The following is a 27,378-nucleotide window of genomic DNA, read 5'->3' as shown; positions in this document are numbered from 1 at the left end:
TCAATAAATACTGTTAATTGATTGAATTAGTTGGGCTTCGCACCTAGCAATGAAGACCCCTGTTAGAAGGACTGTAAGTGATCACAGCTACAGTTAATCTAATTACTTTTTCTTTTGTCTGTCTTTTTTCCTCTCTTCCCATCCTCTTGTTTTTGTGGTTTTTCACTTGCTTCCCAAAGTATAAGTCTGTGTTTAGGTCCTACTCCCAGGATTTCGTGCCTCACAACCAAGCCTCTGTTCCACCTTTTCTGTCGTCTACCTCCTCTTCCACTCCACATTTTCCGCCTGTCCACCACTCTCAGAGCTCTGACCTAGTGGTGGTGCCAACCGCAGCCAACCCGCCTCCAAGCACTGTGGATGGGCCCACCTCCTCTTCTCAGGAGAACCGCTTTAATGGGAATGCGTCTGTCTGCCTTCCTTCTGAACCTCTCACTGATTCTCTCCAGACGTCTTCGGTGAGAACTGCAGAAATACACCTTCCTGTGGGACTGTGATTTTTTTTTTGAAGGAGCAATGTCACTTTTATCAGTGCTTTTCCCTCTTCCCTCTTCTCTCTCTCCTTCCCTCCCAACAACAAACCTAGAAGCATTAAAGTCAGATGGTTTTTCTGCTGGTAGAAAGGTGGCAGCAAGGTGCATATGAAGTAGCCTGCAAACGGTAAAGGACACTGGCGGGGTGACCTAGCTAGTTCAGTTTCACTAGGTCCCATGAAGCCAGGAACCAAATTCCCAGCCCCTGATCTGATCAGTGAGCATTTGGCGATGGCTGACTCACAGGCTCCTGATATTTTAAAAAACCCACCACCATTCATATTCAATTAATACACATTTTCATTAGAAACACTTGGAAACCAGTTTCTATTCACTTGGGTCAGGTCCTCTGAACCCTAAGCTCTTAATGGCCAGGGACCCTAGCTACCATCTCTATCATATTGTATTCTCCCAAGCACTTAGGACTGCATACAGTAAGTGCTCCATAAATATCGATTGATTGATTGAAGTGCCTTCAGATCAAGGACTTGTGTTCTCTTTGAACCAGTTGGGACACCCTCAGCCTAAATGTGTGAAGATGCTGCCATGGAAGTTGAAAGGGCAGGGTGGAGGAGGGTGAAGAGAAATCCAAGCAAATGGAAAAAGGACTGACCCTCACTCACTTGCAAAAGATACTATATTTGATAGCTGGGCTCCTCTTCCGTTCATGCATTCACCTACAGGACAGTTACAATAGGTTTCCTTCCTCGCTGACATCATGTCCCAACACACCCTCAAGCAATCTCCTCGTCTGCTACTTCCCAGAGCCTCCCAGCTAGTCCTCAGAATCAGCCTGAAAACAGCAAGGAGGAAACTTACCCCAGTAGGAGTTCAGAGCCAAAAGGTGGAGTTGGCAGCTTGCTCTCGGACCCAGAGGAAGAGGTTCACAATGAGAGCAGAGTGCACACCACTGATATCCGTTTTCTTGGACAAAAGGAGCCGGAAGGTCGAGGTCAGCCAAATTGGCTGACTCACACTGAAGTTTAGCTTGAGGGCTCCATCACATGTATATTTCCTTTCCTCCTGTCTCTCAGAGTGAAAATGCCAGTGAGGAAGCTGGTGAGGGTGAATATGTCAATCTGTATTCCTCTGGTCAAAGCAACGGGGAACTCCCTCACTCTGAAGGAGTAAGTAATCTGCACAAGGCAGAACACTGGGAATGGACTGCTTGGTGCATGCTAAGCTCATGTGGGGGCCAACATGCCTACTCAAAGCCTCTCTTGGGGGGCTGCTGTTTGGCCGAGGTGACCCATTGGCTGGCATGTTTTCGGTAGCCTATTCTTTTCCCACGCATTGATCGTGGAAACCCTATTTGGACAGAGAGCCAAAGAAGCTTTGCCATTCAGGTTTGGGTGAGTGCTTCCTCATGGTGGTGGTGGTGGTGATCTTATTCATTTGCTTCTATGCGCTGTGCTCCTTGGAGCTGCTTGTTGGAGTGGTTTTCGTAGAAAACAAACCATAGAATTGAATGCCTCAGGAGAAACTCTGGTGGCATTGGTCCGGGCTTTGGATTTAGCCCAGTTCTGGTTTTCTTTGTATCCCAGCTTTTGTTCTTCTCCAATGCAACATCAAGTAAGTAATTGTTCCCCACCCATATCCCTGCTCCAGCCCAAGCTTCCCTTTTCAAATTGCAATTTCCTTCTCCTCAGCACGTTGTATAGTTCCTAGATTAGTAATTTCCTCCAAGAAAGCGGGATGAGTCACACAAGGTAGCAGCCTCCTGTTTATACACCCACCCCGTTTGCAGAGAATTAGTTAACATTTCCATCTTCATTATATGGTACTGTTGAGAAACCAGCAGAACAGTAGCCTGGTCAAGCATTCTTTTAGCTTTGGCTTAACAGAATACACTCAGGTTAAAAAATATCATCTATCAAAACAATGCTACTTGCCAAATGGGAATGAAAAAAGTCTAGGGTTCAAATTAAATGGTAAAATTCAATTTTGTCCTTTAAGGGTAGCAGATTCTCTGTTTTCCCAAGACATCAGATGGCTCTCTATCATCATCAAATACATTTACTAAGTACCAGTATTCAGGGCATCTGTCAGAAAGTCTGGTCTTTGGCTCTAAGAGAGTAAACTCTTACTCTTTCTAAGTGCCCATTGATTTTTTTTTTAATGCCCATACTGAAGAAGCCAGACTTTGGTTTTTGGAAAAATTACATCTCATCTTGAAATATTGAAAGGCTCATCTCTTCAGGATTGCAGCTTTTTCTTAGAGAGTTGGGTCATCTGAATCCGGACACTTGCAGCACAGTGCCACCCCTGCAGTCATGTATTTACCTTGTGGAATACATTTCAATCAGCCAGATGAAATTAAAATTTTAATTTGCTTTTATGGCTATTTTTCCCTCAAAGAATTGGCTAAGTTCCAAGTTTGTGTTTCACTTTGCATTACACTTAAGCTCGTGTGGGTACACTGTGGGTACATTCAGTGTGTTCAGCCTACTCTGCTTTAGCATTTAATATAACCACATCAGATTGTAGTATGCAACTATATTGTTACAGATGGTGAATGTGGGGAAGAGAGTTTTTATGCACGTCTTTTGGGTCAAATTTGGAACTGTAACAAAAATATTTGTAAGGGTAACTGAGTTGCTTTCATTTTAGTATTGTCACCCACAGTAAGGTAAGCCAGCGACTCACCTAAAGACTTTGTTAGACTAGAATAACAATAATAATAATACTTGTTAAATGCTTACTATGTGCCTAGCACTGTTCTAAGCCCTGGGGATACAGGCTAATCAAGTTGGACACAGTCCCTATCCCATATGGGACTCATGCTTTTAATCCCTATTTTACAGATGAGGTAACTGAGGCACAGAGAAGTGAAGTGACATGCCCATGGTCACACAGAAAACATGTGGCAGAGCCGGTATTAGAACCCAGTTCCTTCTGACTCCCAGACTCATGCCTTAGCCATTAAGCCACTCTGCTTCTACAATCTTCTGCTGAGACATGGTCGAGGTAGTTGAATCCAGATTGGCACCGAGGCATGTTATAACTATCGATGTCATTTCACAGTGTCTAATAGAAACCATATGGCAAGATATTAGTCTTGGGAGAGGTTCCAAAATGTCCTGTGTAATTAACTTCTGGGTGTCAACTGTAGTCATTGTTAACTTGTACACATTTTGAATTTTCCTGTAGAAATTCGTAGTGAAAGGCCCTTGTGAGCAGAAATGCTGGGAGCATAGACCAGTCCCAGCCTGGGATCCAGTAAAAAAACTCAAATGTTTCTTTTTCCAGGAATCACCAGTTGCCAAAGATGGGCACCCTAAAGATTCCTCAACACACACCAATGCCACTGGGAAAGAAAGCCGAGAAGGTGGTGAAAGGTGAGACGTGAAACCCATCCTAATGTTTTCCTCCTTCTCCCCCATTTGTTTCATCTCTTGATCCCTCCAGAGATATTTATCACTAGCAATGTCCTGCATCTCACATATTTGATTTCCAAACCCCAGTAGGCTCAGTATTTAAGTAGGTCTAATCATGTTGGGGTACTTTTTTCCTGTTCTGACCACGTGGTCTTAAAACAAAAAGTGCCTGTAGTAAAACAATTTCAATAAAAACCATAAAGCAAAGTTATGAGCACTCTGATCACAGATGGGAGGCACACTCTGCTTTGTTTGGAGTTGGGAGTGCCCCAATTTCTACTTTGATTTTAAATGATTTAATGTTGGGTGGATACAAATTCAGGCTTTAGAACTAAGCTGCAAATAGAATGAGCCGTCACTGAAGGCACCCAACCTTTTCTCTTTGGCCTTGGAGGAGGAAGAAGAGTCCTTTAACTATCACCCTGAAGAAAGCAACAGGAAATCCTGTATTACCTTGTTATTTGTTTTAAACTGTTAATAGGTTACTTAATAAGGTATAGGCCCTCAAATGATAAGGAAAAGATTGGGTACCCGCCCTATCTCCTATGGAGGATGAGGGATTAAAGAGCAGTGGCAGGAATAACATGGAAAGGAAAAAAATGAAAACTGTTTTCTCTGTCGAGCTTGGGTCTCCTGTTTTCTCCCTTGGATCAAAAGCACAGACCAGCCAGTGATGCTAGTTACAAAGGAGCCTGTAGTTGATCTTTCTGCCACCTGTAGAGACCACAAGAATTTGGTGCAGGCTAAACTGGTGCAGACTACACAGAAGACCCTTGTTTTCCAACCCCATGTTCTAGAGAGTGGATGAAATCCCCTCATTGCCACTGCCAGTTCCCTGTATTCTTACTCTGCCCCAAGAAGAGTTATTAGAAATGGTTCACTTGGCACTGATAGTTTGGCATCCTCCTCTTCTCCCCTGCGTCATCTCTTTCAACAAGATGAAATAGACTGTAAGCTCACTGTGGACAGGGAATATGTCTGTTGTTGTAGTCTACTCTCCCCAGAGCTTAGTACAATGCTCTGCACATAGTGAGCGCTCAATAAATACGATTGAATGAATAAATGAATAATTTTGTCTTATAGCTAAGTGAGGACCAGACTACGACTATGGTAAATTTGATCTCATTTGGGGTCTGGGTTCTCCCAGATGGACAAAGGATGATACTCAGGACACAGTGCAGAGCTCCTTTAAAGACACTAAATCCAGGGATGGTTGCCCATTCCTCTCTGCATCAAGAGGAAACTTCTGAAAACTGTTCAGTCAGTTTTCTCCACCCTCCACCCTCCTTCCTCTCTCCCCCTTATGTTCACTCCAGTCCCACTATAACCCGACTTGCGCACTTCGATCATCTCAAGCCAACCCACTCACTGTGCCTCCTTCTAATCTCTCTCATCCACCCCTTCCCTCCTGCCAGGAATTCCCTTTCTCTTCACATCTACAAGACCACTACTATCCTTTTCTTCAAAGCCCCTCTAAAATCACATGCCCTCCAGGAGGTCTTCCTGTTTAATCTTTCATTTTCCTGCCCTTCATCTCTCTCTTCTGCCACTTCAACCTTTCCACTTCACCTATGCACATGGGTACTCTTGCCTCACTCCCTTATTGTTATTATTATTATTATTATCGTATTTGTTAAGTGCTTACTATGCGCCATGCACTGTACTAAGTGTCAATTCCCATTTTACAGATGAGATAACTGAGGCATAGAGAAGTGAAATGACTGGCCCAAGGTCACACAGCAGACAGGTGGCAGAGCCATGATTAGAACCCATGACCTTCTGACTCCTAGGCCTCTCTGATAGCACTTATGTACATATCTTTCCACTCTGTTGCCTCCCTTTACCTGTAATTTATTTTCGTATCCATCCTCCCCACTATGTTGTAAGCTCCTTGAATTCAGGAATCAGGGTACCATTACTGAACATTCCCAAGGGCTTCATACAGAGCTCTGCACACAGCAAGTGCTCAATAAAACCACTGACTGATTGGAATGTCAAGCCCATTCAACAGCCCCTAAACCACCTTCTTGTCCCTGCCCGTTCCTGACTCCCACAGCAACACCATCTGAAACCTGTTTCTTGTTTAGGCAACAAAATTCACCAGATGCTTTGGAATCAGCACAGTCAGAGGAGGAGGTTGATGAGCTCTCCTTGATTGACCACAGTGAAATTATGTCAAGATTGACACTTAAGCAAGAGGTGGGTGATTCGGGTGTTCTGTTTCCCTATCTTGCTCAAGGCCCGGCAAGGCCCGGGGCAGAAACAAGCAAACATTTGATAGCCAAATGACCAACTTTGGGAAACCAAAATACAGAAGACCAGTTTACCAAAACATTGCCAGTCTCTCCAGTAGCAGATGCCCAGGGCACGCCACCCTTAACCCATCACTGAAAGAATGAAATGGTTTCTGGGTAGCTTCAGCCATGTCAACACAACCTCTTGACACTAATGCACAATAACATTCATTAGATGCTGGCCTGGAAGAAGGGAAAATGAAAGTGAGCAAACTGGATAGTCTCCAAGAGGAGGTTGTACTGAAAGCATTTTTGGTTTTACAAGTTGCTAAGTGGCTTTGGAAATGCAAAGAAAATGCCTCACTAAGATCTCTACTGCCTCTACTTGGTAAATGACTGTGTTTCTAGCCTCTAGTGCAGTGACAGCTAGACAGCCCCCAAAGTGTGCTGATGTTCCCAACTCAGGCATCTCAGGGCTAGAAGTAATGGAGCACAAGGAGCATTTTGCTTGTCAAGAGATAGAAAAGGAAGACAGTAGGTCATTAGCCAAGACCTCTGACAGCTGAAATCCACCAGAGAAAAGGTGAAGCTATTAATTATTTTCTAAATGGCATTTCATGAGCTGAGCCAGAATTTCACCTGAAAAATCCATCTTGAGATACTGACTCCCTGGCTGCAATTCCAAGATGTTTCTGAAACTCCGGAATACCCGGAAAGGCCCAAGAGCCCAAGGGAAGCAGCTGCCCGCTGTCAGAAAGAATTCACCTGAGAAATGACGAGGCTAGAGAAGCTGTATTTGATTAAATTTGGCTTCTGGAATTTGCAGAGAGTAAAGGAATGATGGTTAGTCCAGAGCTGGCCAGAGAGCCAATGGGTTTGATTACTGCCCCTGGCGTCCAGTCATTGAGCTCAGAACAAATAATTTATCCTTTGTCTCCACTCATCCAAATGGAAAACAAGACTGTGTCCTTCCCACTCTTCTACTGAGGTGTTAGAGGCCAGACAGCAGCTATGAAATCCTCTGTAACCCCCTGGTCGGAGTTTCTTACACTGCTGTAAAGTTAATAACAGCAAACACATTTGCAAACCAATAGGGCCAAGCTTCGAATTGCAAAAGCCCTTGATGGATATGCCCTGGAGGGGGGAGGAGGAAAAAAGTGAGAGGGTGGGTGCTTCTCTGACTCTGATGTGGGAGGCGTAGGCTTTGAAACTTCCCTTTTATTACCACTCGCTCACCCAGCAGGAAGCCCAAACATTCCCATGTTAACGTACCTATCTCATTGCCCACTCAACGTGGTCCTGGCTCATTTGTGGTGAGACTGGGATATATACAAGAGAGGTTAGATAGCCCATGTCCCACCTTGGGCTCACAGACTAAGAGATTGAGAGAACAAGTGTCTTATCCCCATTTTACAAGTGGGGAAACTGTGGCACAGAAAGGTTCTGTGACTTGTGCAGGATCACACAATAGTGAGTGGCAGAGATGGAAATAGAACCTGGGCCTCGACTCCCAGTTCTATGTTCTTTCCATAGGCCACGCTTTTCCCTTCTGCTAGGTGTCTCCATTCCTCCTCCACCATTTTCTTCATTGGGCTGTTAAATGTGTAACAGGATTTACTAAGAGAATTCACTCCATCTTACTGTGTGATAACTCCATCGGAGCCCAAAGCCCTCATTTTTTCCTAAGAGTTTACCAAAAGACTGATTTACATTCCATAACCTAAGCTTTTAGCCCCTGGATTGGGATTCCCATCAGGTTCTCTCAGGCAGGAGGGAGAGATTTTTTTCCAGGAAGCCAAACAACATATGTACTTGCCCTCCAGCCCATAAATATTATTACACTCACAACCCCGAATTGGGTTGACAAGAGGGAGAAGCCAAGCTGGAATGAGACCTTGGAATTCCTCTCTCATCTGTTCTTGTCGTCTTTGCAGGGTGACGATGGGCCAGATGTGCGTGGCGGATCTGGGGATATCTTGTTGGTCCATGCAACCCAGACTGACAGAAAAGGTATGGCGCATCAAGAGTACAACAAGGACAACTCTTTTGCTGATTTAGTATCTACTTTACTTGTGCCCCTGAATTACTGTAGCCCTTAGGGGTCAGGCCTGCATTTATAGCCAATACTAGGAGATTCTGGAAAAGAGATTAAAGCTGAGATATGAAACTCTTAACCACTCCAGAAATGCCAAGAAAACCAGGAAATATAAACCAAATGTCATTTTGGGTGTTCATTCTTGAAGGGAGAAGAGAAAAGAGGATTTGGGTAGAAAGCCCCACCAATTTAAGCTAAACTGCAAGCTATTTAGGGAATATTGTTTGACCCCCACCCCCAGCTTTCTCCACTGGTTTCCTCTTATTAAGAGACTGCCTCATGTGCCCAAAGATCTCTTTGTTTTAATGTTAAAAATTAGAAAAAAAGAAATTCCTTGCTTCAGTTTTCATTCTTTCTGTCTTATTGATAGAGTTCCTCCTACGTGTACTGAGCACTAATATCATTTGTTCTGAAGATAACCACTGTTGTTCCCACAGCAGAATGCATTCCCCTACATAACACAAATGGAACACCTTTCAGGTTTTGTAAGAAAGGAGCAGGCATGCTAAGCCAGCAAGATACCCAGATCTTTATGGATGTTGGGATCAATCATTCAAGTTGGAGCAGAAATGTGAAGAGCAACAGGAATCCATATCCAATTTGGATAGTAGTTACTGAGGATCTGTTATGTGCAGACCACACTTCTAAATGCCTGGGAGAGTACAGTAGAAGAGACGTGGTCCCTGCCCTTAAAGAGCATATATTCTAATGTCCCAGGCAATAGGCCTCTAGGCCTTGCTCTAATCCTTTATATTTTCCAATCAATCATATTGATTGAGCACTTACTGTGTGCAGAGCACTGTACTAAGCGTTTGGGAGAGTACAGTACAACAATATAATGGACACGTTCCCCGCCCACAGCGAGCTTACTTTCTAATTTCCTGGGGAAATTAGAAACAATGATTAATAAATTTTCGAATCCTGGAGTCAGTAAGTGCTGCCGTATGCCTACTGAGAGCTCTTTGCAAACTTGAGTCTGAAAGGCAGGCCTACTGTACCTCTTGTGCTTATGACAGATTGACTTGGTAAAGAGAGTGTTTTTCCATGGATATGTGTCCTGGGGACCTCTGTGTTTCAGAGATGGGAAGAGTTAGTGAGCAGAGCTAACAGTGAGAAGAATTCAAAGTTCAGAAACCAGTAGGCCCTACTGCAGTACAGAATGGTTGAGAACTTTTCCTCTAAAGGGAAAATTCTGGTTGCCAGCACTAATCAGCTCAATTACCTCACATTGCCTCTCAGGCAGATGGGAACCAAGAATAGACTTAGCCACCCATCCTATTTTATGCTGCCTTTTCTTCATTGGGCTGTTAAATGTGTAATTGGATTCACTAAGGGACTAGCGGATGACTGGGGATCTTTGACTACAGATTTTTCCCCAGTGATCTAAGTGCCCTGGGACTTGAGTTTTTGCTTGGTCCTGTTTCTCCATTCAGAGCCAACCTCACCTCTGCCAAGGCCCACTTACCTATCCCGAGAGCAAGATGACCTGGACTGTGGCAAGATAGGCATATACCAGTGGGATTTCTCCATACCCAGCTGCTGGCACCTGGGATGAATAGGACAGATCCTCCCTAAGCCTGGGCCAATGAGGGAGTTCTGTAGGACCTCTATAGGAGCTTGGGTCATCCAATAGTGGACTGAGGATCTGCTTCATGTCAAAGGTTCCCTGGAGTAAAAGTCCAGTAGGAGGAGTGAGACCTAAGACATAATGGGTAGAGCATGGGCCTGGGAGTCAGAAAGTCATGGTTTAATAATAATAATGTTGGTATTTGTTAAGCGCTTACTATGTGCCAAGCACTGTTCTAAGCGCTGGAGTAGACACAGGGGAATCAGGATGTCCCACGTGGGGCTCACAGTCTTAATCCCCATTTTACAGATGAGGTAACTGAGGCACAGAGAAGTTAAGTGACTTGCCCACAGTCACACAGTTGACAAGTGGCAGAGCCGGGATTCGAACTAATCCCGGGTTCTAATCCCGGCTCTGCCACTTGTCTGCTGTGTGACTTTGGGCAAATCACTTCATTTCTCTGAGCATTAGTTACCTCATTGGGAAAATGGGGATTGAGACTGTGAGCCCCACGTAGGACAGGGACTGTGACCAAACCAACTTGCTTATATCCATTCCAGTGCTTAGTAGTGCCTGGCACACTGTAAGTGCTTAATGAATACCATAATTATTATTATTAGGCTGGGCATGGCTTCTGGTTTGGGTTGTTCCAAGGTCCTCCTGAGGGTTTTTACGGCTCGACATAATCGAGAATCCTCGCCCCTCCTCCCTTATCCCTACAGCCCAACAGAACCCAGGAGGGTGCTTAGTACAGTGCTCTGCACACAACAAGTGGTCAATAAATACAGTTGGATGATTGAGGGATGCAGGTCTGGCCATTGGCACTTCCTGAGCTTGGCATCACCCTGCGCCATTGCAAATCCTTGTGGTTCACCCAGATGCTCCAGAGCCACTTCCAAGGGCCTGTCTGGGTGGAGTCGGGGGGTAGGACCACACCACCCTACTATAGCCCTGCGCTTTCCATATCCCACAATAAACTGGCAGAACTTCTCAGTGGCAGAACCATTGAAAGAAGCTTTCTGGATGCAGCTCCTGCCAAGTGGCATGCTGAGGGAGCGGCGCCATGAACAAACAGGCTTTAACTTTTGTTTTTATAAACACACTTCTTTTTTTTTCTTTTTTTAAATGGAAAGATTTTAGAGCTCTCTAGAATAATGGCCCTTTGGAAAGAATTAGCATAGCTTTTTCAGAGGCTTGGAGCTGGAAGCAGCAGTCAGGGAAGGGAAAGAAATAGGCAAAGCCCAACACGAAAATGGCCCGAGTTCTGTAGGTACCTTTGGAAAAGAAATTATTAAAGCAATGAAAAGATTATGTCTGTGAACGAGGCATCCCCACTTGTCCTCTAGACTGTAAGCTCATTAAGGGCAGGGAATGTATCTGCTACTTTAGTTGTATTTTCCCAAGCTCTTAGTACAGTGCTTTGCACTCAATAAATCCCATTGATTGACTGATTGTTCTTGCCAGTCCAACTTCCGAAACAGAAACTTCTCTCCCCACCCTGCTTCAGTTCCCCTCTGAGACAGTTTGAGTCTTAGGAGAAAGAGCCTTAATAGTTATGGTACTTAATAATTATTATGGTACTTGTTAAGCACTTATTATGTTCCAAGCACTGTTCTAAGAACTGGGATAGATACAAGTTAATCCGGTTGGACATAGTTCCTAACCAATGTGGGGCTCCCAGTCCAAGTAGGAGAAAGTAGAATTTAATCCCAACTTTACAGATGAGGCACAGAGAAGTTAAGGAACTTGTCCAAGGTCACGCAGCAGACGTGTGGCAGAGCTGGAATAAGAATCCAGGTCCTCTGACTCCCAGGCCCATGCTCTTTCCACTGGGCCAAGCTGCTTCTCTGGGCTCCCCTAAAACCCAGAAATCCTGACACACACACACACCTCTCACATGTGACTGAGTTTTTACCAAATTTCTCTCAAAAAGGTCTTTTGCTGCTAGCCCCGAAAGCAAATTCTGAGGTTAAATTTGCCATCTCTCCCATTCCCTAAAATAAGGGATGGTCAATTTGCTTTTTTGTTTTTCTTTTTTCTTTGGTTCTTTGCTTTTGCACAGTACCTCAAATCTGGCCCTACCTTGATCCCTACCCTCCATCCCCCAAACTGATCCATGGTTATTAAGGAATTATGGCCATACAGGCAGATTTGGCTGTGATACTGCCTCAGCATTTCATTAAGACAGGGAGCTGTCTGTTGTCCTCACTGCTAAGGCATCAATTTTTCAAGGTTTCCCCATCCTTTCTGAGAAAAGATAAAAGACATGACCAACTTTGCTACCCCAGAGCATTGCTAGGAAAAACCCCCATTACGATAAAGATCTGTGGGATGCTGGATAAAAGTGTCTACTTGCTGAAGCCTGCCCCTCACTCTCCTTCTCTCCCCAGGCTACAGTTTTAAGAACTCTTTCTTTTTTTTTTTTTGTTAATACCATGCATTTCCTTTTTTTCCCCTTCTGTGTAATCATAGGGAAAATAGGCCTGGTTGGAACCTCAACGAGACATCTGGTCTGCCTCACTCTTGCAAAGCAGAAGTATATACACTGCCCTCTCCAGTGCCTTTAGATGGTCGCTTAATCCAGAGGTGGTGCCCCTTATTTGATGGCTGTCAAACCACCAGCGACTCCCCAGAGTGGTTCCATTGCCTTTTTTCCCTTTCCGAATCTGACGCTCCTGGAAAGGAGGAGGGAAGGTGGAAAGGTGGCAGAGCCTTCCACCCCTTCCCAAGTGTGAAAGGGCATGCTTCAGGATTCCGATGTGGTGCTGCGGGGTGCTCCCACGGCCAAGAACCTCCACCGTGCCTGTTCTGACCTGTCTTAAAACTCCCCCATCAGATTTCCCAGCTCCCTAGGCATACTCTACCATGGCTCAATGCATTCATCTGAATAAAGGATTACCTAATGTTTTCACTCTAAAAGCCATAGTTAGTGTTTCAACTCTTTGTTCCCTCTGTTTCCTCGGATAGGGTGATTCACTCCCTTATGCTTTTGACGTAATGCAAACAGCTCTCCTATGCCCCTACTCCAGCCTTCTCTTACTCTCTCTTTCTCTTAGGCGGCACTTTGAAAATCAGTACAGAAACTGTGGCCCGAGGAGGCAGTTTCCTTCTAAAGACCCAGGCGATTAATTCCTTTTGTTCCCTCTCTCTTTAGATTTGGTTGTGTACTGTGAAGCCTTTTTGACAACGTACAGGACGTTCATCACCCCCGAGGAGCTCATCAAAAAGCTGCAGTACAGATATCCTTTCCAGTGACCCAGCCATCCTTCGCGTTCAGTCCCTGTCACCCAGAACTCTAGAGGCAGGTCCCCAGGTTACAGGTGCGGGGAGCAAAAGTGCTCACAAGCCGGGCTATGGACATTTGGCCACCCTTTGCCGGGAGAGAATGCTCATCCCCCTTCACAGAGTATGAACCCTGCAAACTGAGTTTGTTTTTCCAGGGGAACCCCAAGCATACTCCAGAGCCATTGTGCTTCCCTCCCAGGTCCCAGCTAACCCAGGTGCTGCTTCCAATTTGGACTGGGGGTTTTCAAATTTTTAACCGTGACCACCCCCCGACAGTGCCCCTGAGGCAGTTGCCCTGTTGGCTTACCCATCTGCACAACTGCAGTCTGTATATTTTCAGGTGCCCTTAAGCCACAGATCTGACCTTAGAGAGCTATGTGGGCAGAAGAGCTTTGGTTCAGCGTGAATCGGGACCACAGTTCCCAGGTTGTTGTTTTTTAATGTTATTTGTTAAGCACTTACTGTGTGCCAGGCACTGTACTAAGCGCAGGGGTAGATCACAAGATAGGTTAGACATGGGCCATGTCCCTCAAGTTCCAGGTTTGGGCAGCCCATCTCTTTAGGGGCTGGAGGGCACTGCCGAACCTGTGAGGTGAGATTTTTGTCTGCTGGGACTACCACATCTGCAGCAGTTCCTCCAATACCCTGTCATGGCTCCCCATTCTTCAGAGGCCATAAAGCAGAGGGAGGGAGCCCAGATCAGATCCTGGCTTGAATCCTGACCATCTTGGGGCCCTCAAACTGGACTGAACCCATGTAGAGCTCTCTCTGAGCTGCAGGGTAACTCATAACTTCATCATTGCTGTGGGGGACAGCTCACAACATACTGAAGCCCCCCCGGAAATCACACATCCTCCTCAGCTCTGGACAGGTGGAAATCAGATCCGATTACTTACTACAAACGACAAACGCCTCACTCCAACATATAGCAAGCCCTTTGAATAGGATAGAAATTGTGTCAGTTAGATTTTCTCCCTGACCCCACTGTCTTCCCAACATCCAAAAAATGGAGCCTGGAGGACTTTGTGGGGTGAGCCTGTCTGCTAGCAGGGGCTCTAGTGACAGAGGCAACAACCCTCTCTCCTCTTCTCCTCTTCCTTTAATCTACTCAGCTGCCATTGACCCGGGGTTATTGCAGTCGAAAGAATGGGCATTCCACGTGAACTCTTCTTCTGTGCTGGCAAGCTAAGGAATTTCTCCCGGCCAACACCCCTCCCCACATCCCAGCTCATCACTTCCATCTGCTGGACAGACACTGTTGATTCAACATCCTCCTTAAGAACTGATCCTCTAGTAGGAGTGAAAAATGTGTCTTTCTCCAAGACATTTTTTTTTTACCCCGAGACGTCCAGTCTTCTGATCACTCCTATGGCCAGTACTTTTCTGGTGAACCTTCTTCCGTCGTTACCCGGTTTATCCCCTTAGCATTTGTGTGTATTCAGTTCTAAAATTCAGGGGTTGCCTTCTTGTGAAACCTCACATTAAGGAAAACTTGTGCTGCAGAACTCAACTGCTCCAGTGCTGTGAACAAGCATACAAGCAGTTTCTTTGATAACGTGGCACACCGAGTCCACATAGGCTTGGATTATTGGCAGAACATTCCACAGGTCATTTTCCAGCCAAGGCACATATTGAAAGCATGCATTATGGCAGAACTGAGTGTGCCCATCTTCTGGGACAGAAACTCAGATTTTTCAAGGGCAAGTTCATTTCTATACTCAGAGAACCCATTTTGTGGATGATTATGGCATGCATGCTCCTGGAATCAATCAATGGTATTTTTTTAGTGCTTACCATGAGCAGAGCCCTATAGAGTATACTGGGAGAGTATAGGACAACGTTCTCTGCCCACAAGGAGCTTTCAATCTAGAGGGCTGTAATACAGTCTAGTAAACACTCTTTAATAAATGGTCCTGGCATGGGAAGCCACAGAAAGAATCAGTGTGGAGGTGAGCAGTTCCTCATTCAGCATCAGAGTGGTGGTTGTGACCTGCCTCGATGGTTTTCCTTCTCTATCCCTATCCAATCAAGCAAGGGAAATAGTTCAAGGGTTCCTTCTCAAGGCCTTCTGGCCTTTCACACTGCATCATTTTTAGATAGTAAAAACTTCCTTGCAACAGAAACTGCCATCCAAGAAGTTTTTTTTATTGGTTTTGGTCTGCCTGTGTCGTCGTCTACACTTTTGAGAGAGGACAAAGACCATGGGCCATACAAAGACCTCCCATGTTACAAAACCCCCAAAAGATTTAAAGAGCTTTTAGAAAGAGAGGTTTTGACATAAAGATGTTTCATTGTAGCCCCCTAGAAACTGAACTGAAAACTGGGTTTGGATAATGTTATGAGGCTCCGAGGCTAGCCTGTATATTACTCACTGTCATGAGATGCATGTTTTCTTTAACCCATGCTCTACATATGAGAAGTTCTGCCCGTTCCCTGATACATTTAAGAAGCGTGTCAGCAAAAATACTTTCTTTGTGCTGGTGCGAGTGGTGGATGAATTGTGGTAAGCACCTTTCTTTCCTTTCTTCCTGTTTTCTGTGGGAGAGGGAAAGTAAGAGAACCAAGAAGTAGCAATATTTGTATATTTTGGCATTCCTGCCCAATATCCTTGCTGGAAGTGGTGTCTGAATCCTTCCTTCCCTTTCTCTCAACATGTGGCATTTTCTTCCCTGCAGAAAATGTGGCTTCTCCTTTCTAGGGGACCCAAAACTGAAGCTTTACCTCCTGGCTTCTGATAGTTGAGAGTTTTCCCTTTGAATGAGAAGCAGCATGGCATAGTGGATAGAACAGAGGCCTGTGAGTCAGAGGGTCATGGGTTCTAATCATGGCTCCTCCACATATCTGCTTTGTGATCTTGGACAAGTCACTTCACTTAACTGTGCCTCAGTTACCTCATCTGTCAAATGGGGATTAAGACTGTGAGCCCCACGTGGGACAGAGACTGTGTCCAACCTGATTTGCTCGTAGCCACCCCAGCGCTTAGTACAGTGCCTGGCACATAGTAAGCACTTAACAAATACCGCAATTATTATTTATTAGTAGTAGTATTATTATGAAGCCTCGGGAAAGGATGGTGTGGTTCTGTACGGTGTTTAGCCTTTGGGAGAAAGAGACATACATAACCAGTGGATACGTGGGTCCATCTTAGATCATCTGAATTCAGTGCTGCTGAGTGTATCGAACTGAATAGTGACTCTGATGGTTTTTAGGGGGCGGCAGGGCTTCCCTAAGGATGTGGTCGTCAGATTCTGTCAGCTGGGAACTCTATCTGTGGCCTTTAAGAGTCTCCAATCAATCAGTCATGTTTATTGAGTGCTTCCTGTGTGCACAGCCCTTACTAAGCACTAAGGACAGTACAACAGAGTTAGTGGTCACTTTCCTTGCCTACAACGAGCTTACAGTCTAGAGGGGAAGAGAGACATTAATATAAAGAAATTATGGGTATGGACATAAGGGCTGTAGGGCTGAGGAAGGGGTGAATAAAAGGTGAAAATCCAAGGATGCAAAGGCAACACAAAAGAGAGTGGGAGAAGAGGAAATGAGGGCTTAGTCGGGGAAGGCCTCTTGGAGGAGATGTGCTTGGAAGCCTTGAGAACTAGTGGGTTGTCCTTGAGGCAAAGTTCGTTGGGGATGCCACCAGTCTTCCCAAACATCTTACAGGTTTCCCAGCCATCAGGAACTTAGAATGAGACAGATTGTTGGGCAGATTAAAATAAAGCTACTGTTGTAAAAGTTGGAGGTTCCTCCCTTCGAGACCAAAAATCCTATTGGATCTGAGAGTAGGTTTGAGGCCTATCATGCAGGACCTGATTTTACAAGTACCCCTGGTGGAAGTTGCATTTGATTTGATTATTTTTTCGAAAATATACATTGATCCCCAAAGGTCAAAGATGCATGCTTCAAGGGCTGTCTCTTCAGGCTGTCACTTTGGAAGATGCACTGAAGGGCTAAAAAAAAGTCTGACTATACTTTTCTTCTTGATCCCTACCTCCTTTCCTTGTTTTTCTTTAGTCTAGTGGAATTGACAGAAGAGATTTTAAAGCTACTGATGGAGCTTGTGTTTCGGTTAGTGTGCAATGGGGAACTCAGCCTTGCCCGAGTGCTGCGGAAAAACATCCTAGATAAAGTGGACCAGAAGAAGATGCTGAAATGTGCTAACTCGGATCAGCCCTTAGCTGCGAGAGGTGTGGCAGCCAGGTGAGATAACAGATAGGCTCATTTCCTATTCTCATTAGCTTCAGGGCAGGACAAACTCACTTTTATGATTTTCCTGAACTGTCCAAATTAACTGTAGGGTTTCCTGGAGAAAGTGGTATTCCCCACCATGCCTGGCATCTGGCTCTTCTCCAACTGACCTCACTTCCCCTTTCCTGCCATTTATTCTGTGTCCGAGATACGCATCCACCTAGGTCCATAGATGATTCTCTAACGAGAGCCCCTGAATTTGCCGTGGCGATTATAATGCTAAGAAGTATGGCTGTTCTGAAAACTTATTATTGGTAATTAGCTATCTTGTTTTCATAAAGTGATAAGCTGAATTTACAAGGAAAAGGCCATATGCAGCTCTGAACTCTAGTCCCTCCCACATTAGACAAAAGCAGCAGCATTCTGTTTGACATTCTCCCCACCTCCCTGCCCTGCTCTGTCTGCTTTTCCTGTTTTTCTCCCTTGCCCCACTATGCAGTCATCTAGCAGCCAGAGGAACATCATCAGTTCCAAATTAAAAACGACCTTATAAGAAAGAGGGAGTTAAAATGGCACATAAAATTGAAGGATAAGAAAGCTAATATCTTCTTATCCTAAGTTAAAGTGTTGCTTTTTTTTTTCAAGGCAAACATAAAAGGACATTAACTTGATCCTTTTCCCTCCAATTCTTGTCTCTTTCAGACCAGGAACCCTCCACGATTTTCATAGCCATGAAATAGCAGAACAGCTAACGCTGTTAGACGCCGAACTCTTCTATAAAATAGAGGTATGGAGCCTGTGATGGGGAAAGAGGAGGGGGAAGGTGATGGGAAGTTCAAGCCAGGCCCAAGGCTCTCCCCATTGCTTTGAACATCTGCTACTTGTCTGTGGAGAAGGAGGCTGTCCTTTAAGAAGAGACACTAAGGGGTTTTTTTCCCACCTTTTTCAGATTCCAGAAGTTTTGCTTTGGGCAAAGGAGCAGAATGAAGAGAAGAGCCCCAACCTGACACAGTTCACTGAGCACTTTAATAACATGTCCTACTGGTAAGGAAGGGGGTAGGGAAGGACAGCTGCTCCAAAACAAGTCACTTTCATTTCTCTGTACCTAGAGCACTCAGACCCACTCATACAGAAGTGGTAGGGCATGACTAGTAATGAGATGGGCGTGCAGGGTGTAGATCACGTTCGCTGCAGGGCAGTTTTGCCAGTCTCCAGGGGAGCTTCAGGGCCCCCCCAAAGGGGGGAGGGGTATTTTGAATAACTCCTTTCCCCCAAATCAGTCCATTAGTGGTATTCACTGATTCATTTATATTAACATCCCTCTCCCCCTCTAGACTGTAAGCTCTTTGTGGGCAGAGAACAGGTCTACCAACTCCACTGTATTGTCCTCTCCCAAGCACTTCAGACAGTACTCTGCACACAGTGATGCTCAATAAATGCCACTGATCAGTTGATCGACTGACCTCTAACTTGTATGCAGAACAATGTACGACACACTTGGGAGAGTGCAGTGCAGGTAGAGCGGAAGATACGATGATCCCTGGCCTCGATTAATCAGTGCTCTTTATTGAGCACTCACTGTGTGCAAAGTGTTATATTAAGTGCTTGGGAGAGTAGAATTCAACAGAGTTGGTAGAAACGGTACCTGCTCACAACGAGCTTCCAGTCTAGAGCCCTCAAGGAAGTGACCATCTCGTCAAACTGCTAGTGCCAAAGAATACCCTGAACTCAGGCTCTTCCCTATTTTGAGTGAACTTCCCTGAAGAATCATTCCTTATTGGGGGAAGTGGTCTGGGGTCCCCACTTCCTTATCTTACTCATCTACAAAGGGGAGGTAAATCCCAACTTCCTATTCAAGTTTTCTAAGGCTAAGTTTGTCCCATTTGTTTGAAAAGGTCTCTAACACGAATCAAGCAGCTTGTTCCAGAGCATTTCCCACTGGGGTGATATAGGACCTCTTTTCCCCTCTGTCCCTCACCAAAATGTTTGCACCATTTAAGGTTTGAACTGCAACAACCTGGAGTGAGATCTCGGGTTATTATGGCATCACAATTTTTACAGGATGAAGTCTGTTTATTAGGGTACACTGCCACTTGGCTAAGTTTGTTGAAAAACAAGGAGAATGAGATCTAGAATGAGCAGAAGGTGGGCGTCAGTTGTTTTAGCGTGCCATTTCAAAGCTGTGGTTTTTGGCAATGCTTCTTGTAGTCACCGGGGCCCCTCACCAAAGACTCTTTGGATTATAAAACTCAAGGTGAGAAAGCTGCAAATCGGCCTCTCGACCAAATAATCTAGTAGCAAGGGAACTGTAGCAAAAACAAAAGTCCGAACCATAAAGCCACCGACATTTATTATGTGTGGGTTTAGAACAAATGAGACCCAATCAGCTGGAATATTTTTTACTCCCCGAGCCCTCTGGGACACCTGTTCCCTTCCTAGCAACTGGGGGGATTGACAAGTGATAACGTCCCCCAAAGTCTATTTGAGTTACCCCTCGGGTGCCAGCCCAAGATTTTTTGCCTGCAGTAAATTATTTGTTTTAAATGGCCTGGTAGAATGGGAAAAATCTGGAAAGGTGCAAGATTCATCCTATGTGTTTGGGAACAGTCAGGCCCAAAGTCCAATCACTACTGACAGCCCTTGCTCCATTGTTACAGGGTCCGATCGATAATAATGCTACAGGAAAAGGCACAGGATAGGGAGAGGCTGCTCCTGAAATTCATCAAGATCATGAAGGTAATGAATGGCATGCCATGGTCTCTCTCTGACCTGTCTTTGGGACTGCGAAATAGGTCCTGTATCTAGACCTCCCCCACAGCTAACTGAGACCTCTTCCCTGTCTGCAGCACTTGCGAAAGCTGAATAACTTTAACTCCTATCTGGCCATTCTCTCGGCTTTGGACTCCGCACCCATCAGAAGGCTAGAGTGGCAGAAGCAGACATCAGAGGTAAGTTGGGGCTAAATTGCTTTAAAAACCAATTGGGACACAAAAGGGTGGGGAGGACATTCAGAATTCAGAAAGCCGCCAAGGCTTACTGTCCTGCAAGAAAATTCTATAAGTGTGAATCAAGACCATCCTTCTTTTGAACCAAGGATCAGAAGTAACAAATGGTTAGGGCAGCCTACCCACTCATTATACTCTGCTCTTCAGCAGGATAAGGCAGCTTGATTTGCACCCACCCATTCATTCATTCATTCATTCATTCAGTTGTATTTATTGAACACTTACTTTGTGCAGAGCACTGTACTAAGCACTTGGAAGAGTACAGAATAACAACATTGCCCACAGCGAGCTTACAGTCTATAGAGGGAGCTCACCAAGAAGCCAAGTCTCATGTGCAGGGGACATATCTACTAACTCTGTTATATTATTCTACTGTACTCTCCCAAGCGCTTAGTACAGTCCTCCGCACATAGTAGCGCTCAGTAAATACTATTGATTGAAGTCACAAAGAGTTGCATGCTTGGATCTCTTGAGATTTGTTGCACTGGCCTTTGAACCATCATTGATCTGTGTGTGTTTTGTGTCCCTTCAGGGCCTAGCTGAGTACTGCACTTTGATTGACAGCTCATCCTCCTTCCGGGCCTATCGGGCGGCTCTATCAGAAGTAGAACCTCCCTGTATCCCATACCTGTGAGTAGCAGCCACTGAAAATTCCTTGGTTTCTTTCTCCCCTTTCACATTAAAATGATTTTATCCCTTGAGGCAAGGCATACTGCTTAGCTCCTGCAAAAATGTCCTGCAAAAATATCCTGCATGACCACTTCAGGCAGACAGGGCCATCTTTCCTGGGACCTTAATCAAAACTTTTCTCTAGTAGGAGGGTTTAGATCATATGACATAATCCTACTCTTGTTAATTCCCCTTAATATTGTCAAACTCCCATTGACGGGCATCCCAGAGACACTTTGCTGCCTACGGTGGCCCTGAGTGCTACCTCCCCCATTCTTTCTGCAGTTTTTTGGGGTTTTTTATTTTTGTCTTTTTGTATATTTGTTAAGCGCTTACTATGTGCCAGGGTTTTTTTTTTGTCTTTTTGTATGGTATTTGTTAAGCGCTTACTATGTGCCAGGGCATGGGCCAGTTTTGAGGTAGGTACAAGGTAATCAGGTTGGACACAGTTCATGTCCCACATGGGGCTCACAGTCTTAATTCCCATTTTAGAGATGTGGTAATTGAGGCACAGAAAAGTTAAGTGACTTCTCCAAGGTCATACAGCAGACAAGTGGCAGAACTGGGATTAGAACCCAAATCCTTGTCCTAGGCCCAGGCTCTATCTACTAGGCTACGCTGCTTTCAGTTATTTGGCTGCCTCAGTTGGCTACTACTAGCCCTGCATGTGCCCACCCCCAATTTCCTTTCTACCTTGGCCTCTCCAGCAACTGGATTCTTTAGATGATGGAATCAGCATGGCCTCATGGATAGAGCATGGGCCTGGGAGTTGGTAGGACCTGGTTCTAATCCCCCCCACTTGTCTGCTGTGTGATCTTGGGCAAATCAATTTACTTCTCAGTTCCTCAGTTACCTCATCTGTCCAATGGAGATTAAGACTGTGAGTCCCATGTGGGACAGGAACTGTGTCCAACCTGATTAGCTTGTATCTTCCCCAGCACTTAGAACAGTGCTTGAGAACATAGTAAGCGCTTAGCAAATACCATCATCATTATTAGCTGCTTGCCCAGGGTCAAATTTCCCTTTGGAAAAAATGAATGGCCTGTTGCCGAGAAAGGTGTTTTAACCAGCTAGATAGCTAGGAACTAGTTGGTCCCCACCCCTAAAGCTTTTCCATCCCCACCCAGTGCCCAGGGGCAGCACTGCTGGAAGACATCCCTCAGAGCTGTTAAGTAGCTTTCCCAGAGATCCTACCCTCCTATGTTCCACCGCTTCCCAACCCAGGTGGTAATGCCACTTGAGATTGGCTCTCCATTGCAGTCAAATACCTCAGCTTGTTTTTCCTCCTCTCTTGCCAGGGGGCTGATCCTGCAGGACCTCACCTTCGTTCACCTTGGAAACCCAGACTACATTGATGGGAAAGTAAATTTCTCTAAACGCTGGCAACAGTTTAACATCTTGGACAGCATGAGGCGCTTCCAACAAGTGTAAGTCTAGCCAGTGTTTCAATCCCCACCCTGAGGAAAGCCAACTCTGCCGTTTGTTCCATTTTGGGGTGAGGGAGGGGCACCAGGGCCACTGTCAGCCCCTTAGAAGAGCTCCAAAAGACACCAAAAGCAGGAGAGATGGGTAGTAAATCTCCCCTTTGTCCCAGACTTCTGGGCTTTAGGGATCTGAAGGGGTTCCAATTCAGTGTCTAAAGCCTCCATGCTTATTGTGGTATTTTCTCTCTCTCTCGTTTCCCCAGACATTATGAAATCCGGAGAAATGACGATATCGTGAACTTCTTCAACGATTTCAGTGATCACCTGGCTGAGGAGGCCCTATGGGAACTCTCTCTTAAAATCAAACCCCGAAACATACCACGGCGAAAAACAGACCGGGAAGAAAAAACCTAGTGGAGGATCCGTGAGCGAGGTGATCGCTCAAGGGACAGGCACCTAGCGGGCAGCTATGAGACTGGCATACTTGGACACTTGGACCTGTTACTGGATGATGACTCCCCCCAACAGCAATTGCTTCCCGAATCTCTGAATGCCTGATCCTTGGAGTAAAAATGCCAAGGATGGCTGGGGGTCTTAGGCATTCAACCTAGGTGAGCAAAAGCCCCAGTGTTCAAAGGTCACCACCATACACCAAGACAGACCGTCTCTGGACTCTTTCTCACCACCTTCTTCTGTGGATGTGGCTCCAGGCCCCAAGAATCAGCTTTGAGTTGGAAAACCCACCAGGAGCGGGATGGACCTACACAGAGTTTTGTTACTTGTTTGCAGCCTGATGTTTTCCTTTTTGGTTTTTCTACTGCTCTCGATTCAGTCCCCCAAGCCAAGTGGGCAGTGGCAGGCCCAAGCCCCTGATATCTGAAACTGGGGCCCATGGAGTCCCAGATAGCAGACTGTGGAACTGTGAGAACTAAGTCTTTTCCCTTAAATTGTTCCTCTAAGCAATGAGAGAAACTCCATATTTAAAGAACTATGGGGTGGCAGAAGGTTATTGTAGCCAACTGCATCTTTTTTGTGATATTGGGTTGAGAGGGTTTCCTCAAAATGTCCATCAAGTTTCACTGGCTCAGCTGTGTTTGGTCGCTGGGAGGGATGTGTTCCTTTTCTCTTTCTGGTTCTAGGAGTCTTATCCAGCAGGTGGCTTTGCTCTCCTCTCTCCAAAGCGTTCCTAATTTAGACAGGTACTGCGGTTCACATTCCCTGGGATTCTGTGTTTCCTGGCTACGGTACTAGCTTTTGGTACAGTGAGATGCCGACCTGTGGAAAACTGTCAGAATGTAAATACTCGTGTTTGGGTTCCATCCACGTCTTCCCTTGTAGGTGCATGAGTGAATGCCAGTGTGAAAAGAAGCAAAGATGTGAAATCACAGATTCCATAGCTCTAACATAAGTACGCAGCAGAAGTTTGGGGTAGCTTTGTCTTGCCAATTTTGCAGAGTTCATTGAGATTAACCAGTTCCATTGGAACGACAGGGCTCTAGGAGGCTCCAGAGGGGAAGGGGGACATTGATGATAATAATAGTAATAATAATAATCGTGGTATTTAAGCGCTTACAGTGGTCTAAGCACTGGGGTGGATATAAGATAGGTCAGATGCATTCCCTGTCCCACACTGGGCTCACAGTCTAAGAAGGAGAGGGGAGCAGCTACTGAATCCCCATTTTACAGGCAAGGAAACTGAGGCCCAGAGAAGTTAAGTGACATGCCCAAGGCCACCCAACCGGCAAGTGTCTGAGCATGGAACTGTGATAACCTTCCCTCCTCCCAGTTACACTTTCTCATTTCTCCCTATTTGCTCGATTGCCTCCCTTGAGGATTTTTAAGCTCATTCTAGAACTCCTTTGGGAGAATAGGGGAAGGGAGCCCTTTCCTACTGGAGTGTTTGGGCATACCAGACAAAATTCCTGTAGTGGTGATTAAGACTTGGGGAAAGGGGGAAGAGGAGGATATTTTTCCTTTCCCACCTATTTCTGCCTGTGTTCACCCTATTGCCGGCCGGCGACCCGGCGGCAGTCCCGATACCATCGATTAATCATCGAAAAACGATCCTTCCCCACTGTGCTATTACCTGTGTTTCACTCACTCGACTCAGTTGTGTGTGCCTTAATTTTGCCTTCCCTTCCTCCTCTTTTCTTTCCCTTTCCAGCCTCTTCTCGCCTCCATACACCTCCGCAGCCCATCTTCCCCCTCGCGGAGCCTCGCCTTTGCCCCGTGTAAATTAGATGCAGATGCGTTGTGTTCGGGAACCCTGTGGTGAGAGAATTCAGGCAGGTGGCAATCTTGAGGAGGTGGTGTAACCCAGCCAGGAAATGGTCCTGACAGCTGGGAAGGAAACATATTGAAAGTCAAATGCCCAGTCACATGTTGGGTGCGCCAGGCCCTGCTTCTCCTTCCTCTTTCCAGTCCCTTTTCTTTCCCTTGCCACAGTCACAGTGCATTACCCATCCCCTCCCCTGCGTTGTAATCCACGCTGACAGCTCTGATTGACGAGAGAGAAGACTCAGCTTGGGGCTGCAGATCTAGTAATGGAGAATGGAAAGTCTGGATCCTTGAGCAAGCTGATGTGCAGGGGAACTAGAGGTGCTTCCAGGGAAGGAGACTGTAGCAGAAGGCTTCTTTAGAGAACCCTGACTCCCTCACCATTGTCCATTGGGTGGAAATATGCAGCCACTCCAGTTAATCCAGTGGTGGACCCAGAGTCAGCGTCCAGTGCTGACAGCCCCCCTCTTCGCCTGCCAACGTCAGAAAGGCCACACCCCCAGAGTTGCTACCTGGACCCTCCCTCCTCCAGGGAATGCACTGAGCCAGGATTTCAGAATTTAAGCCCCGGAACGTCAGAGAAGAATTATAACAGGACCGAACAACACAACAACAAAATCCTTTGAAACGGCATTTGTTGATTATTTAAACAAATGTTATGTTTTCAGATAACCGAGAAAAATCACTTTGCCCGTGGGCCTTTGACATCTTTTATCAAGAAGTAAATTTTTTTTTTTCTGTAAATAAGAAAAGAATCTGTGAAATGTCAAATGCAGTCCACCTCTGGCAAAGATGCTGTCAGTCTTGGATCTAAACATGTCACTTTATTATTTAAAGAGTGAATTGTAGTTTAGGCGATTTATTAACAGTATTGTGCATTTGGGGTTTTGGTTTTTTTAAAAAAAAAAAAAGTTGTCCTTTCATTTCAACGTTTTCCACTTCCATTCCCATATTTGCCTCCAGTCTTTGCTTTCGGGAAGGTTGCTCTACTCTGGTGGATTCTGCTGTGTGCATGTGTGTGCCTGACTGCTTGCCTGCTACCTGTCTGTGCATTTGAACAAGGAAAGGTGCTAAGAGTTGAGAGCTGTGGGTCATCAAAACCTAAAAGCACCTCTTTTCATGGCCTCCTAGCATCGGCCCGTTGAGTTCCAAGTGGAAGATGGGAAGCACCTGCCCCAAACCAGGGCAGCCAGGACCATCCTTCCTCTCCTCACCCAGACTAGCTCATTTGTAACGGTGAGTTGGGCCTTGTCCTTCACCCTCTGCCACCCAGGCAGAGAAAGAGCTGCCTCACGCCGTTTACACAACTTAGCCTGAAGAACTCTCAGACTACTCGCATTCGCTGGTCCTGCTGGACCACTGAGTCTAGAAAAGGTGAAACCCCCTGCCCACCACCACTCCCCCCCACCCCTCTCACCCCCCCACACACACACCTCTGTGGCTGGGAGTGCCATCTGGTAATTTATCAGAGCGTCCCGGGATCCAGTTGACTCCAGCTGGGACTATCAAGGCCAAGTTGCATGAGTGAAGAGTGGGGTGCAAGTGTATAAGTTATTGGCCAAGTGTGCATTTTGTTCCTTCTCTCCTAGTTCTCCCCTCCCCAGGTTAGAAGGAGCAGAATGCCCTTCTAACCTGGGCAAAAACCCACCCCCACCCCCCACTGCCTCAGGCAGAGGGTTGTGCTGTTGGTTCAGTTCTTAAAAGGTAGGGGCCAGGTGACCGGGGCTGATGGTGGAGAGGGCTCGGTGGCCAGCAGCTCAAGTGAAAGCAGGAGGATAGAGTCTCTCCACTGTCATAGGTGAAGCTGAGTCTCACTGGGCAATAGCATAAGCCCCAGGGGAGAAGACAAGGAGCAGAGCAGGAGGGCAAGGAGCTAGAAAGCTCACCTACTCCACACTGGGATGTAGTATATTTCTCACTAACCCAGCCTTATATAGCAACATCTTCCTGCGGACATTTCAAACGAAACGTGTAACTTTTATATTAAAGAAAAATAAATTCAAATGAAAGCCCCTGGCCTAAAGATCATGTTTACAGTGCATGCAGCAGTGTGCGGATTAAAGTGACAATCGAACTCACCCTTCCAGTTGGTGTTGCCTCCTGTTTTCTGGGGTTTTCTTCCTTCTGACTCGGGTTTCAGATGGGGGTTTGAGAGGAAACCCAAGCTGAGAGAATCGTTTCTTTGTTATCCACAAAGAGTATCTCCACATTTGAGGTTCGCCTCCCATGGATCGGCATCCTCTAGTTCCCATCGGGATCTGGAATTCCCAGTCACAGGCAGCAGTGGGACCCAAACCAAGTCCCAGTTAGTGTGAGGATGGAGTGGTAAGGAGAGGAAAAGGAAAGGGGTTAGGGTACAGGGTATAAGTGAAGGATTCGAAGATCAAATCCCATGCACTCTTTCAAGGTATGTCATCTAACTCCAAGCTAAAATTGCCTCTAGTTGCTCCTAAGGTGGGACTTTATTGATCCACATCAGTGAAGTTTCTGTGTAAGTATTCGGCCTCTTTCTCACCTTCCTACATCCTAGGAAGCTTCAACAGGGTCTTGGATATGTGACATATACAGATTCCCTTTAGCTTTTTCCTCTGCTTATGAGAGAGTGATAATAATAATAATGTTGGTATTTGTTAAGCGCTTACTATGTGCCGAGCACTGTTCTAAGCGCTGGGGTAGACACAGGGGAATCAGGTTGTCCCACGTGGGGCTCACAGTCTTAATCCCCATTTT

At 45.8% G+C, this 27,378-nt stretch overlaps 1 protein-coding gene across 8 annotated transcripts in view; it reads left to right on the top strand.

The window, feature by feature from the left end:
- Nucleotides 1–23,458, top strand: part of RAPGEF1 (Rap guanine nucleotide exchange factor 1) — a 152,217-nt gene extending 128,759 nt beyond the window's left edge. For 3 of the 8 annotated variants that reach the window (XM_029061994.2, XM_029061993.2, XM_029061997.2), the window contains 14 exons: nucleotides 180–455; nucleotides 3,780–3,868; nucleotides 5,995–6,106; nucleotides 8,076–8,151; nucleotides 12,958–13,042; nucleotides 15,499–15,591; nucleotides 17,100–17,285; nucleotides 17,976–18,060; nucleotides 18,223–18,317; nucleotides 19,931–20,009; nucleotides 20,120–20,221; nucleotides 20,811–20,908; nucleotides 22,246–22,374; nucleotides 22,635–23,458. In XM_029061994.2, the coding sequence (XP_028917827.1) occupies nucleotides 180–455; nucleotides 3,780–3,868; nucleotides 5,995–6,106; nucleotides 8,076–8,151; nucleotides 12,958–13,042; nucleotides 15,499–15,591; nucleotides 17,100–17,285; nucleotides 17,976–18,060; nucleotides 18,223–18,317; nucleotides 19,931–20,009; nucleotides 20,120–20,221; nucleotides 20,811–20,908; nucleotides 22,246–22,374; nucleotides 22,635–22,785 (1,656 nt within the window). In that variant the 3' untranslated portion in view covers nucleotides 22,786–23,458. Of the gene's footprint in view, nucleotides 1–179; nucleotides 456–1,564; nucleotides 1,658–3,779; nucleotides 3,869–5,994; nucleotides 6,107–8,075; nucleotides 8,152–12,957; nucleotides 13,043–15,498; nucleotides 15,592–17,099; nucleotides 17,286–17,975; nucleotides 18,061–18,222; nucleotides 18,318–19,930; nucleotides 20,010–20,119; nucleotides 20,222–20,810; nucleotides 20,909–22,245; nucleotides 22,375–22,634 lie in introns of all 8 variants that reach the window. The other 5 variants (XM_007662214.2, XM_029061998.2, XM_029061999.2 and 2 more) reach the window with 3 other exon arrangements.
- The last annotated feature ends 3,920 nt before the right edge of the window (nucleotides 23,459–27,378 follow it).

This window comes from Ornithorhynchus anatinus, chromosome 4 (genome assembly GCF_004115215.2).
Source record: "Ornithorhynchus anatinus isolate Pmale09 chromosome 4, mOrnAna1.pri.v4, whole genome shotgun sequence".
Taxonomy (NCBI): Eukaryota; Metazoa; Chordata; class Mammalia; order Monotremata; family Ornithorhynchidae; genus Ornithorhynchus; species Ornithorhynchus anatinus.
Note: the sequence above shows the minus strand (reverse complement) of the source record. Positions and strands in the feature narration are given on the sequence as shown.